The sequence below is a fragment of the Anabrus simplex genome, chromosome 1, assembly GCF_040414725.1.
Source record: "Anabrus simplex isolate iqAnaSimp1 chromosome 1, ASM4041472v1, whole genome shotgun sequence".
In the NCBI taxonomy this organism is placed as follows: Eukaryota; Metazoa; Arthropoda; class Insecta; order Orthoptera; family Tettigoniidae; genus Anabrus; species Anabrus simplex.
In genome coordinates, this window is record NC_090265.1 from 1,621,435,663 (window position 1) to 1,621,450,909 (window position 15,247).

A 15,247-nucleotide genomic window follows, 5' to 3' on the forward strand; every position below is an offset into this window, starting at 1 on the left:
GTGTGATGACTCAACAGTCTATAAAATGAAAATAGGGAAGGCACCAGGGATGGATGAAATTAGTGTGAAAATGATAAAGGCTTCTGGACCTGTTGGACTATGGTAAGTGTACAAATTGTTAAAGTACATATGGAAACAGAAACATGTGCCAGAAGGCTGGGGAAAGGAAATTATAATACCAGTTTTTAAGAAGCAGGACAAAAATGTGTGTGATAACTATATAGGAATTACACTCTTATTAAAAGTGGCAAAAAAAAAAACTGGAAAGGATAGTAGATAGGAGAATGAGAGATGTAGGAGAGTTGCAAGAAGAATGGTATCAATCATTCACTACTGATCTGCATATAGGGCAGTCGTCCAGGTGGCAGATTCTCCAGGTGGCAGATTCCCTATCTGTTGTTTTCCTAGCCTTTTCTTGAATGATTTCAAAGAAATTGGAAATTTATTGAACATTTCCCTTGGTAAGTTATTCCAATCCCTAACTCTCCTTCCTATAAATGAATATTTGCCCCAATTTGTCCTCTTGAATTCCAACTTTATCTTCATATTGTGATCTTTCATACTTTTAAAGACACCACTCAAACTTATTCGTCTATTAATGTCATTCCATGCCATCTCTCCACTGACAGCTCGGAACATACCACTTACTTGTAGGATGCTAATTAATTTATTATTTAACCACCTATTCAATACATTATAGTCTTATACAATTAGGATTTCATCGTTATTACCTTATGATATGTGAGACATGTTTTGCCTTTCATTGAAGGCATCTTCAGTCACTGTACCTCCTTAAGGTTAAATCAGGCACCTGATTTATAATTCAAATATAATTGTTAAGGTTTAATATGAACATACTTAAAATAGGAGCAGTCTAAAGGAAAATTGAATAACAATTTTTGATATTATTGTGAATAACAACAATATCAGCCATTGGCTGTTGGTTAATAGTTATGACAAAGGTACATAATACAGTGCTTAGTAGCAGTGGTCTGTTTTGAATCTTTAAATATTACAAATTTCTTTTTACACTCATTCCTCAAAGTATTTTTGTAGATTATAGGCCTGTTATCCAGTGAAGAAATCCAATAAAAAGTCTGCTGTGCTCATGCAACACAATATGGAAATAGGACAAGGTCATGTCCATGCCTGAAAAAATTTCTTGCCATAGAATCGCTTAATGACATCTTTGAGCGGAGGAGGATGGTCATACTCTAATACCAGTCAGTCATTCAAGGCACGAGCATCAAGGCACAATTGTAGATTATCATTGAGTTTCCTGACTATAGTGAGTGGATTAATGTAGGATGTAATGCACTTGAGAATAATTCTGTCAGCCTCCATCTGACGAATAAGTGTCCTGGTCTCATCCTTATATTTCTCAGGCACTGGGTACGGTTTGTGCTTACAGGACGAAGTATCCTTGACATTGAAGTGGTGTTTGAAACCCTTAATTTCTCCTGGCTTCTCATCAAAGACGTCTGGATAAGACTGATAGATCTCTTCTTCTGCCGCAGCTATGTTTGGGTGGCATTCTGGGGCTTCAGTTACATTGGAGATGTACGTAAGAAAATCAGGCCCTGTGTCACTCAAAATCTCAACTATGGGTCCCCCTTCTTCCTCGGGATCACCTTCTTCATGTAACACGGGTCCCTCTTCTTCCTTGGGATCACCCTGTTCCTTTAGTACCTGGTCAATTGGGGTGGCATCGCCAATCACACCATCGACTTGTGTACTGGCTAAATTAATCCCTTAGAGTCTGTGATCTTCACTGTCTACCAGCTGTAACTCTACAGATCCGACCCTACATAAATTAATAATGTTGGCAGAGTAGTCTATAGTTGCTTTGTATTTTGACAGAAAGTCTGAACCCAAAATAAGGTTAAACTTCATAGGCGAGACTATCAGAAAAATGTGTTCAAACAACTCTTCATTTATAGCAAATTCAAGGAAAACTTGCTGCTTGCATGATACCCTTGATCTTGACTTGCGCTACTGGCAAAATAAGGATGTTATATTTGTCCTTAATTAATGTTATCAACTTGTCAGAAATCAAAGAAACCTGCACTCCAGAATCCACTAATGATGATACTTGGAATTCCCCAATGGTAATGTTAATTATTGGTAGACTACATTGGACATGTTGACGAATAGGTAACTCGTCTTCATATAACAAACCATCATCATCGATATGCCAATAATTGACTATGTCAACATAGAATGACCCAACCTCCTCATTTTCAGGTAATCTTATTTCAGGAAAATTTAAGGGTGTTTTTTTTTTCTTTTTTTTTTTGGCAACAGCACCTGTGGAATCTGGATTTTGACCAAAGGTGTTGTTTCTTCGACTGTATTCCTGATATTCAAGAGAAATCACTCCAAGTTGATGACTTTCTTGTTTATTTTGTTGGAGGTAGTCCTGTGTTTCTTTCCATTGTTTGTGCATGTCGTAATTATTTGAGTCCCTACTCTCGTCTTATCATTTCTCTTGCTTCCACCAGGTATGTTTGGTCTGGTATGGCGCCTGGCTATGGTATGGGCATTTCCTGTACCCTCTATACCACGTAGAAGTAGACTGTGTATCTCTCTCTCCTTCCTACCAAATTTATATCTCCTTTCTGATAAATTTTCATGGAGCTCTTGTTGTCTCTGCTTATGGATAGCATGAGTTCACCAAAGCCCTACTAGTAATCACTTTTCAGGATTCCTATGGAGCCTTCTTCTTCTTCTTCTTCTTCTTCTTCTTCTTCTTCTTCTTCTTCTTCTTCTTCTTCTTCTTCTTCTTCTTCTTCTTCGTCTTCTTCTTCTTCTTCTTCTTCTTCTTCTTCTTTTTCTTCTTCTTCTTCTTCTTCTTCTTCTTCTTCTTCTTCTTCTTCTTCTTCTTCTTCCATATCCTCTCTGGGTAGCGTACCAAACCTTACTCGATCTTTCCACCATTCCTCTTCTAGTACTTTATTGCTATCGACTCCTCTATTTGCAATACAGTCCACAACAGAGCTCCTCCATCTCATTCTAGGATGTCCCCTAGGTCTCTTTCCAGTCTCTGTATCCATGAATGTTCTCTTTGGTATTCTCTCTCCTGGCATTCTCATCATGTGCCCAAACCATTTTAGCTTTGCTATATCAATCTCTTCTTGAAGTTTACACACTCCCACGCTTCTCCTTGTTTCCTCATTTCGTATTCTATCTCATCTTGGCATTCCCTGTATGGTCCTCAAGAACCTCATTTCAGCTGCTTGTTTCTTACTTTGGTTCTGCTTAGTTAACGTCCAGGCTGCTGAAGCATGGGTCAGTATAGGTTTATAATAGGATGAGTATAAAACCTTCTTGCACTTCATTGGCACATCTTTGTTCCATACAATGTATCTCACACACTGGTAGAAACTTGCAGACTGCTGTATTCTTAAATCAATTTCTCCATCCAAATTTCCATCTTGTGATATCACGCTGCCCAAATATTAAAAAATTTTCACTACTTCAAGAGGTTCATTTCCTATTTTTATCACTGCCCCGGATTTTTTGTTACCTCTTGTCATGATCAAAGTCTTTACTTTTTGCAGTACTAACCTTCATTCCAAAATTTATCTCCTCATTCCATAAATCAACTTGTGTCTGTACTTCCTGTTCATTATCTCCCTAAACTACAATGTCATCAGCAAAGAGCAAAGACTTTACTTGCTCACCCATCTCCTTGATATTTCTGTAGAATTCTATCCATGATGATAATGAAGAGTAAGGGAGACAATACACTTCCCGATCTTAAGCCTGTGTCAACTCTGAACCATTCGGTTTGACCCACTTTGGTTGTAACACAGCTTTCACAGTTTTGATACAATGCTATTACCATCTGCATTGTTTCATTCCCAATCTGTGCCTCTGTCAATGGAGCCTTCACAGGTGCCAAAGTGAAGAGTATGTACTTCTAGAAAATTGTAGCAGGACAGAAAATATGTAACATTTTATAAATACACAGAATATTTTATCAGAATGTCATGAAAAAGCAATACAGTATATGCTTTAATATCAATATGAGGTATATTTGTCTTTTCTTTTCAGAATCCCTTATCCACCTACTAGAGAGATATATGTGTTCAACCGATATGGTCAGCACATTGCTACAAAGGACCTCACTTCTAGCAAGACACGTTATTCTTTCCTGTATAGCAAGAATACCAGCTTTGGAAAACTGTCAACTGTTACAGACAGTTCAGGAAACAAGATTCTTTTCCTGCGGGATTATAGTAATGTGGTAAGTTCATAGCTTCCTTAAGTTGACTGATTTTCAGTATAGGTAGTGGAATGGAACAGACAAGTGGCATGACTATTTACCATTACTTGTATTGACCAATTGGGATCCATTTTTTCCCCAGTTTTTCTAGTCTTTAACCACATGTACTAATCTTTTTGATTGAACTGTCCCATTTCCTTGCTTTCTTCTTATCCTGTAACCCCCACATCAAGACATGACCTACCAAAATGGCTCCGTGAATGAGTTATTTGGTTGTCCTCCTTATGAAGCTGGGAAGTAGAAATGAACTCATCAGGGGCTAAGAAGAAATTGTTGTAGAAGATGGCAGTGTATGAAGATGTGGAGATTGTCCTAGTCCTTTATGTGTTTTCATGTTTGCCTTCTCTCCTCTTCCTGTTGCTCCCTATTTCCACATTGACCTGTTGTTGTGTTTATCCTAGTATTGTTCGCTTTTGTGCTTTTATATATGACTTGATTTTCAGTAACTATAATGGAATAATAGTTGCAGATATGTGAACTAACACATGAATTCACATTTTTCATGGTCAACTATATTCAGTTCATAAACAGTAAGCTCACCCTACTTGTAGAAATTCTCCACAAGCTACATCATTAAGGAATCATTAATCAATTTTAATCATTAGGACCGGATTTATATGCACAAAAAAACTGGAAATATGCACACAAATATGCACTAAAAAGTTAGAAAATATGCACTATAAATAAAATAATGTTGTACACTTAAGTAAGAGCAAATTTATTACAGATTCGCTTGTTTACTGAGTACAGAATGAATTTTCACAGTATAATACAAGTTTTTCAAGTTTTCTGGTGTCAAAACTTTGTCTCTTGTCTGTTAAAATTATTTTGTAGATCAAAAACGACCTTTCAACATAAACTAACAATCATCATCATCATCTTGAACCTGCTCTAGTTTCAAGAGTGTGGTGAATGAACGCTCTCCAGGTATTTCTGTCCATATAGGTGTCTTCTCATAACCTGCTGCAAATCCAGACCTCGCCCAGCTAGATAATTTCTAATCTGATCGATCCATCTCTTCCTTGGCCGACCTCTTTATCTTTTGCCTTTGAGTTTCTTCTCAAACCACACTCTAGCCGTTCTTTGTGGGTTCATTCTTTTGAGATGACCAAACCATTTCAGCCAGGCTTCAACACAGATCTTACCAAGGGGCAGTTTGACATATTTTGTTCCTCCTTGTTTTCTGAATCATAATTCTTAACTTATTTCCACTACTTGTAGTTTGCAGAAATTCCTGTTGGTATGGATGCAGGTTTCTAGACTGTATGTGGTAACTGGTACAAAGAAGCTTCTGTAGAGTATTAATTTTGATCTTAATGGAACTTGCTTATCTCAAAGAAGTTTTATTACAAGATGATAAAACTGTGCTCCATTCTGTACTCTACTAGTGATTTCTGAAGATGATTGGCTATCCAATATCGTATAACTGATGTACTTGTTCCAACTTCGATCCATCCAGAGTGATGTTAGTACAAATGTTCAGTCAACTAACAGGCAACGCTACCATTTTGGACTTGCATATTTTGAGATCAAATTGCTTGAATATAGCATTCCAGTTATTCACCTTCTATTATACTTCAGCCTCATTATCAACCCATATCACAACATCATCTGCAAAGGTAAGAGCTTTGAACTCAAGAGTTGTTGAGTCTCCTAATTCTTTTCATTATTTCATCCTTTACAGTGATGAATAAAGGTAGTGATAGAACGCTGCCTTGTTGTACACCCTGCTTAGTCTCAAACAACTCCATTGTCTATTTGGATTCAACTCTGGCAATGTTCATACACCATTTTGACTTAATTGAAGCACATGGTATAGATCTATTCTCAGGGAATTCCCAGATTTTTTCGTCTCTGTACACTGTCGAAAGTCTTTTCAGTATCTAGGGAAATGAAGATGACATCTTTTCCTTTATCCCAGTGTGTCTCCATGATCATCCTTACAGAAAATATTAGATCTGTTGTTGCTCTATTCCTTCTAAAACCATACCGCTCCTCTTCAAGCTGTGGTCAATGATAGAAGAGTGATGCCCCGTATTTCTTTCACAAATGATGTAGTACGTGGGCCAACCAAGTAATCTGAATTAGATTAGGGTAAAATTCTTGAAGGGCCTTAGTTCCTTTCAGCATATATGGAGCTGCATCTGTGACCTTCACTAGCACTTTAGAACACTTAGTGTCAGTTGGCCATAGTAGTTGCAGGAAATCATTAGTGAATCTTGCTGTTGTACTATGATTAGTTCTTTCAAGTACTTTGCATGAGGTTTGAGGTTTTCCAGGTTCAGATAAGCAAAGCTTACCAACTACAAACTTTGCTAAGTTTCAATGACATGCATCACTTGTTTCATCCACTGATATATAGACATAACGTAGTTCTCTCGAATGTCTCTTCGAATTGAGTCAATGGTTGAGTTTTACAGTAATGGTAGATAGTTTTTCCTGTGTTGATTTATCTGGTATCTTCTGACTTGCACAGTATTTTTCCAGAAACAAATATAAAGCTGGATTATTAAATTTATCTGATGGAATATTGCTACACACTAAAGCTTTACAAAGTTCAGTTTGAAAATGTGTTAATCTCAGACTTGGGTTCTACATGAGTAAGAAATAGTTGCTCCTCTGGTGTGTTGTTCTGCTCTTTTGAGCTGATGTGTGCTGTCATCTTAGAATGTTGTTCACTTCTTTTGCACATATTAGACATAAAATCACTCTACCATCTGTTCTATTGCCTGAAATCCACTGCCTTTATAAAAAGCTTTGATTACACCTCTCCTTAGGCATGTTCACTAAATACTTTCTGCAGTAAAACTTCTGGAACAATACATACTGTTACACATTTACTAGCACCCGCTAAACTGAATAATATTCTCAAGGAACAGATTTTGAATAGACTTGAATGGCAGGTGGTTGGTAATTGGGTGAGCTGTCACTAAACCCTCACATATTTGCCCTACTGGTCAGTCTGTGTATGGTGGTAGTGGTGAGGACTTGTGACCATAAGGAGGGTTCTTTTGTTTGAAAGGCATGCTAGAAAGGAAGTATTTCCTTGACTCAGAAGGTAGGAAAAATCCTTTCTTAAGAGATGTCCAATACACTCAAAACTACTGATTCTCAAAGTTAAGTATATTAAAATGATTTGTAACTTCAAATATATGCAGAAATATGCAAATATCCTAATAATATGTATTTTTATATGCACTTTTTTCTCCTTTATCTGGGTCCTATTAATCAACATCTTGTACTAAGCTCTAATATACATTCCCATTTGTTGTACATAAATATGGTCTGGAGCTGTACTGCCACAACAGACTTCCAGTATCTTGAAGTCTTATAGAATAGAGCAATTTGCATTATATTCAGTCTCCATCACCAGTTACCATTAAAATACTGTACATTGTTCCAATTACTACTAATATACCTCTAAAAGTCCAAATAAACTCCACTCTGACCATTCATGTACAGCAAATCTATAACACTGTAACAGCTTAATAAATTCTAGAGCAATTCTTCTACTGAGACAAGATATGCATCAACAAGATACTTGCCCCTCATCATTTACCTCCATCAATTTATATCCAGCAAATATGTTTTTTGTAGTGTAATACAGTAGGCCGATCATTTCAAACCTAAAATGAATATCAAAGGAATCATCTCTTGCATTTTTCAAAAACACAATTAAAGAAAATATGGGGTAATCCTGACAATCCTGATCATTGCATGCTGAATTTAATCATAAAATGTATTTTTTACCTCTCTTCCTTTCTAATTAAATACAAAGTACCAATGGCATATACTGAGGGCTACCAAGGCTATTGGTGAAGCCCAAATCTCAATTGAGAATGGTGGAAGTCTAAAGCACATTATAATGTAAGCATCTAACACATTGTTCCATTTAAGAAACTTGAAAGCAGTGAGGAAAAAGTTGCACGTATTTCTGAGAGCATGGCATCGGAGACTGACATCCCTCTCCCCTCTTCTCGACCCTCGCGGCTTGCTGTTGTATATCGGATTAGAAGAGGGGATCGGGGGGATAGGTGTGCTAGGCTTCGGTCCGTCAGATCGCCACTGCTAACTATCAACCATGCCTTACTCATCGTATGTACTTCCTCACCTTATCCTTCTGACTTCATTATATAGATCCTGCTGTATAGACAGTATGTGCTGTGGCGATAAAAAAAAAACCTCTGAAAGGGAGTGTGGCCCTGAAAAATTGCAGTTTTATCCTCGGCACTTCACATCTCCCCACACTTGGTCCTTCCACACTACCAGTCTTTTTTCCATGTAAGGACATGGTATTCTTTTGCTTCTCATTCTTTGAACATGTCCAAGCATGTCCATGGGTTCATTCAGTCGTAGGTTTATTTGACTGTAGGGTTGAGGCATGTGGGGAAAGTGTGTGGAGGAAGGGAACCAGGGCAGATGTTCAGGAAAATAGAAGGGAAGGAGGAGGGTAAGGAGAAGTGATAACTGGGTGAGTTGGCCATGCAGTTAGGGGTGTGCAGCTGTGAGCTCGCATCTGAGAGATAGTGGGTTCAAACCCTGCTGTCAGCAGCCCTGAAGATGGTTTTCCATGGTTTCCCATTTTCACACCAGTCAAATGCTGGGGCTGTACCTTAATAAAGGCCACGGCTGCTTCCTTCCCATTCCTAGGCCTTTCCTGTCCCATCGTCACCATAAGACCTATCTGTGTCAGTGCGACGTAAAAACAAATTGTAAATTGAGAAGTGATAATTTTCCACGTTGATACCAACAACATAAAGCAAGCAGGAAAGAAGAATTTGTAAGCTATTTGTAAGCTATGAAAAAGTTGAGTATGAGAAACGTGATATAGTCTAGGTAACTTGATGTTTTTTCGGGTGTACAGACTTGGCAAAGCTGGCAGTGATGCTGATGCAGAATTAGGCAGAAGTTGACACTGGGCAACCCAAAGTTTGTAACATTGTAAGGAAGTGGAAATTATGCAAATCTTATTTGGAATTGCTTTTAGAAGAGAGCTGTGTTCATTGCAATGTCTAGGAACCCACCATCCCTTCATTAGAAGTACATTTACTTTTATGACCTAATAAAGAGCAGCACCCGCCATTGTCCATTGCTAAAGTAGTTACTTGCAATCCTATTGGTCAGTGTGAAAAGAATGTGACGTTATTGCCATCAGCGACAATAATTAGATTCCATTACCAACCCCTGCTGAATAAAAGCACAAATAAAAACACTATGTAAAGGAAACAATGTGAAATTCCATTGACTTGATCCATATAGGAAGACACTGCAGGGCTGCTGTTATAGGAGTAATATAGTTTTCTTGTTATAGGTAGATCTAGTTAATATAAAGAACCACCTAATCAATACTTATTTTTTGCCTCAAGCAAAATTGAATATATATTAACACTTACAGAACATGTTTCAACCACTTAGTGGTCATCTTCAGCTGTATAAAGAAAAAACAAAGATGAAAAAACATTAGGATAATAAGCACAAGTGATACTCTTAGGTTATAATGAAAAAAATTGCTGTGTTGACTGTTTGGTAAAAGTTCTTTGGTGACTCCTTTGCTATAAAATGGCGGTCACCTGATCAGGACATCTTGCCTCTCGTTCTTATTTGGAAAAGATGTTTATTCTGCACTGTCCAGAAGGTCTGTCTTTGAGCGCGATCTAGTGTAGTAGCGATGTGACACAGTCTGACAGTTCATGCAATACTCTGGAGAGAAGGGAAGTAGAGTTCTGTCGTCATCTAATATATCAAGTGAGGGAGGAGGAAGATTAGGCTGTGCTTCTGCGATGTTGTGTTTGATTATATCTCTTGTCCGTCTTGTCTGTTTCCTGTCTAACCATTCCATGTATTTACTGATATGCTCGTATAAGATGTTTTTTTGCTCGTTGTTTTCCTTAAGATTCTGTTCACCGTTTTCTAATTGATCAAGAATGATGTGGATGTTTTCAAGATTCATTAGACTTCCTTTATTGATCATACAGATGATTTGAAGGTCCTGTCCGATATTAGTGAATTTGTGGTTAGTCTCTTTCATATGAGTTCCCATGGCAGAGAATCTTCTGTATTTTTCTGCATTGATGTGTTCTTGATATCTAATTAAGAAGTTCCTTCCCAATTGTCCCATATAAGTTTTTTTACACTGAGTACATGTTAGCTTATAAATGCCAGATTCCTGGAATTCATCATCCTTAAGTTTATTAGCTTTATTGTGATTAACGAACCTATGTTTCGTGTTGTTGTTGGTAGAGAAAGCTACTTTGGTGTTGTGTTTCTTGAATAAGTTGGTGATCTCATAAATCCTCGGGTTATTAAAGGTGAATTTGACATTCCCTTTGCCTTTCCTGATGGATGTTTAAGTTTAATTTGTTGTTGATATTTGCATTTAGTAATAATTTTATTGATGAATTTCAAACTAAAACTGTTATGTAGGGCTTGTTGATGAATGAAAGATAGTTCCTTCTTTCTGTCTGTTTCTGTTAGTGGTATTTCAAAGGCTCTGTTGGTAAGCAGATTTCTTTTGTGAGATGGGATGTAAAGAATCGCACTTGATTGTGGTCGGTGTAAAGGTGGGTTTTCTGTATATTTTAAACTGGAAATGGTTGTATTTCTGAATTGTTTGGGTATCTAGAAAATTAAGTATGCCTTTCTCTTCTTCTTCTTCTTCTTCTTCAGCTGTAAATTTTATATTAGGGTTTTCTGTCCATCCCGAAAGCATTTGAACCAGTCGTAAACACATGTTCTGCTTACAGCTTCTGTTCTATACACTTGCACCAACATTGCATCCATCTCCGTTGCCATTTTTTCCAAGTTGTAACAAAACTTCTTCTGACATGAGTCTTCACTTGCACCATGTTCGACTGGCTGCAGCAGTTTAACCTGCTTCAGCTCCATGCATTCAACACTGTGACGATTCTCGAGATGTCTCTCATGTGCGTGCATGCAGTGTTATCGCTTGTTGACATTGTGATACCGGTCCATTCACCATACTTTTTAGAACACCTTGTATTTCCCTCTCACTTACTTCCTCTGTTTCTTCTTTTTCTTTCTCTTTACTTTCCTATATTTTAGGATAATGTATAATAATATAATTTAGTTTGTTTCATTATCTTTACGTGTAAGTATTCTCTCTTTCTACTTATGCATGTTGTCCAAGTAATATTTCATTCTTCGGTATTATTGTTTTTACATTGTGAATAGGAAAGTGTAAATAAATTATTGCTTGGTTTAATACTAAAGAAAGAAAATGGGAAAGAAAATATGCCATAGTCTGTGATTACAAGTAATAGATCAGCTATACAGGAATAACTACTTCCTTACCTGTTTGGATATAAAACTGCTATGGTACTTCGGTATTATCATAGGGTCTAATACAAAGTTCAGAGAATCCAACTAGCCCATGGATGTTGTAAAATTCAAATGTAAGTAATCAAAGGTTTATACCACTACTATGAGGACTTCTGCCTGGAGTCAGTTCTTAAATTAGTCTCATTTCCAAGGGTCTGAATGTACTTTTCTTTAAATATATATATTTGTTCGTGGCGTCGACCTCTGCAGATCTTTCGCCACATGAATGTACATAGTGTGTAACTAACATTACTGATGCTGTTATTAATTTTTGTAATTGTTTTCTTGTTGAGTAATACATTAAGAGCCAGGTATCTTATAAAATACAACTTTATGTCAAATGCTCTACTTTGAACAGGTCAGCACCATTGAAAATACCCAAGATCATAAATCAGATCTTAAAATTTCTGGAGTTGGCTTCTTGGTAAAATTTTCTGAGAAAGGCAAAACTGAAATTGAATTGGAATATGACAGTACCTCAGGGCTCCTTACAAGCAGATCTGACTCTAGAGGTGGAGGGGTGAGTAATACAATTCACTCCATGCTGCACTATTCAGTAATTATTACAATTCTTAGGAATGCATTGACTCAATAGTATAGTTGCAAGTCAAGGTTTCTGTTGTTCAGGATGTTTTCATGATTGGTACTCACTGCTGAGATTAATTTAATCATTTAAAACTGTGTATTTTAGTGAATGAGATGAATATCTGTATGTTATTTCCTGTTTTAATATACTGTATTTACCTGTATATTATGATATAGATGTTGATTCCCATAGGGAACTTGAAATATTTGTCCTGAAGGAGTAAATTTATAATACCAATGTAGTTGGTCCATTATTGGACATTATAAATTTTCCAGCTAACTCATTCCTGGTTGCCAGCATTTTACCCCAGTGTGCTAAATTGGGCTCATCAGTTGGTAAATAGCATACCTACCATTATTATTATTATTCTCGTATCAGAAACATACATGTTGTACACAGTTATAATTACTATATTACATTTGCCCAAAACTTGGCCACTTCCAAAGCATTTTTTGATGCTTGATATAGTTCATCTTCTGTGCAGGAGGCTGGACATAGACGACACTGGAGCATATGTTGGACTGTCTGGTCTTCTCCGCAGTCACATTGGATTTTTTCTTGATCTATATAGCCCCATCTTGCCAAATTAACTTTGGATCTGCCAACTCCAGATCTCAGTCTATTCAGGGACTTCCAGGTCATCCATTCTTCATTGTAGCCAGGAGGTAGAGTTTCAGAAAATCTTATCCAGCCAGGAGGAAGGTAGGATGTAGCCCTCCATAATTGCAACCTGGCTTTTTCAGTAGTGGTTCTAAGTTCCTTTGAAGTTCTGAGAAAACTCTTCCTTGACTTTAAACGTTGCAGATGCGGTGCATGCCCATATAGAGGGTGGGTCCTTTCCTGTTCCACTGTCTTTCTTTCCTTGTTCGCAGCTATTTCTCTTCGAACAGAAGGAGGTGCTATTCCTGCAAGGTGGTAGAGCCATTCAACTGGAGTGGATTTCAAACAACCTGTTATAATTCTGCAAGTTTCATTGAGAGCTATATCCACCTGTTTGGCATATGTTGAATTATACCAGACAGGACACGCATACTCTGCTGCAGAATAGCATAGTGCCATTGCAGAAGTTCGGATGGTTTCAGGTTGGCTACCCCACTGTGATCCGGCCAGTTTCCGTAAAAGATTGTTCCTGGTGGAGACTTTTGATTTGCAGTTCATGCAGTGCTTCTTGAAAGTAAGAGATCTATCAAGTGTCACTCCTAGATATTTTGGAGACTCGCAGTGTTCCAGTTCGACTCCTGACCATACTATCTTTAACTTGCGAGTGGCTTCCCTGTTTCTCAGATGAAAAGCACACACTTGTGTCTTTGAGGGGTTCGGTTTAAGCTGGTTTGTGCTGTAATATCTAGAAAGATCATTAAGGGCATCCGTGAGGGTGATCTCCACTGTTTCAAAATCTCTTCTCTGAGTGGCTAGGGCGAGGTCATCAGCATACAAGAAGCTACTGCAATTGGGGGCTATGGGTTGGTCGTTTGTGTATATATTGAACAGAATTGGAGCCAACACACTTCCTTGCGGAAGACCGTTTTTCTGTAGTCTCCATCGACTACGCTGTTCTTGGAAATCAACAAAGAACCTGCGATTCTGCAAAAGAGTGGCGATGAGTCTTGTTAGGTTAAAGTCCTTGGTTAGATTGTAGACCTTCACTAATAGTAGCTGGTGGTTGACAGTGTCATACGCTGCTGATAAGTCAACAAATACCACTCCTGTCACCTTACGAGCCTCAAACCCATCTTCTATAAACTGTGTAAGGTTTAATAACTGTCCAGTACAGCTTTTACCAGGACGAAATCCAGATTGCTGAATACCTACCATGACACATGGCTAGTGGGTACTGTGGAGGCCACTGCGTAGGCTACTTGGAGCCACCGGCAGTGCCAATGCACTTTGAGAGACTTTGTCTCATTTTCAAAAATTGATGCCTGCCTGGCCATCAGATGATATAGATGTTGATTCCTATCCTGAATCTGAAATATTTGTCCTGAATGAGTAAATTTAATACCAATGTAGTTGGGCCGTTATTGGACATTATAAATTTTCCAGCTAACTCATTCCTGGTTGCCAGTGTTTTGCCCCAGTTTGCTGAATTGGGCTCATCATTTTGTAAATAGCACACCTACGAAGAAGCATGGCTAGTATTAGTTTACAAGATCAGATTTATGATTGCCAGACCTTATACTATAAAAATAATCATTTAAAAAGTGTTCTCTTAATGTGAGAAAATTAGGACTGAGTTTTATATTATCAACCTTCCTTTGTTTGACTTATATATATACACGTACTGTAAGTAATATTGTTGCCTCCAAACAAGTAAGTTGTCATAAATCATGTTTGATAAAATGAAACTTAAAAAAACAATGAGAATCGTCACTATAAGACCTATCTGTGTTGGTGCAACGTTAAGCAAATAGCAAAAAAAAAAAAAAATAAATAAAAAAAAAAAGAAACAATGAGAGAAACAATTTCCTGTGATCACTCTGATGTCATTACACAAGATCTTCTTCTACTGCTTTTTCCACATTCTAGTGTGTTAATCGTATGTGGAAGGATGTATTCACTATTGCATGTTCCTGTGGTAATGTGATGTGCTCTATGTGTGCTGGGACATGCACAGATACCTAATCCCCCAGTCAGTGGACACCAGTAGGCCAATTTGACTGTAAGAGAACGTGCTACTAACAAAGTGCCTTGTAAATTGAAGCTGATCCATCTTCATGTTAGATTCAAGAGTGGTACAGATTCACCATGCTGCTACTCTCAAAATATTGAGCGTGCTCATGAGAATAATACAGTGCCATTTTATAGAAGTGATTACTGGCTTGTTTTGAGATACGAACCTATCAACCAAGTCCAACCATCAACCACCTATGTGCTTATCGTACTTGTTTAACTTATCAGGACTGGGCAAGTTGGCCGTGCAGTTAGGTGCACGCAGCTGTGAGTTTGCATCTGGGAGATAGTGGGTTCGAACCCCACTGTCGGCAGCCCTGAAGATGGTTTTCCGTGGTTTCCCATTTTCATTCCAGGCAAATGCT

At 37.8% G+C, this 15,247-nt stretch overlaps 1 protein-coding gene across 1 annotated transcript in view; it reads left to right on the plus strand.

The window, feature by feature from the left end:
* Ten-a (tenascin accessory) overlaps positions 1–15,247 on the plus strand; it is a 596,228-nt gene that overhangs the window by 423,584 nt on the left and 157,397 nt on the right. The window contains exons 21-22 of the mRNA XM_068225631.1: positions 4,057–4,249; positions 11,985–12,146. Coding sequence (XP_068081732.1) covers positions 4,057–4,249; positions 11,985–12,146 — 355 coding nt within the window. The remainder of the gene's footprint in view (positions 1–4,056; positions 4,250–11,984; positions 12,147–15,247) is intronic.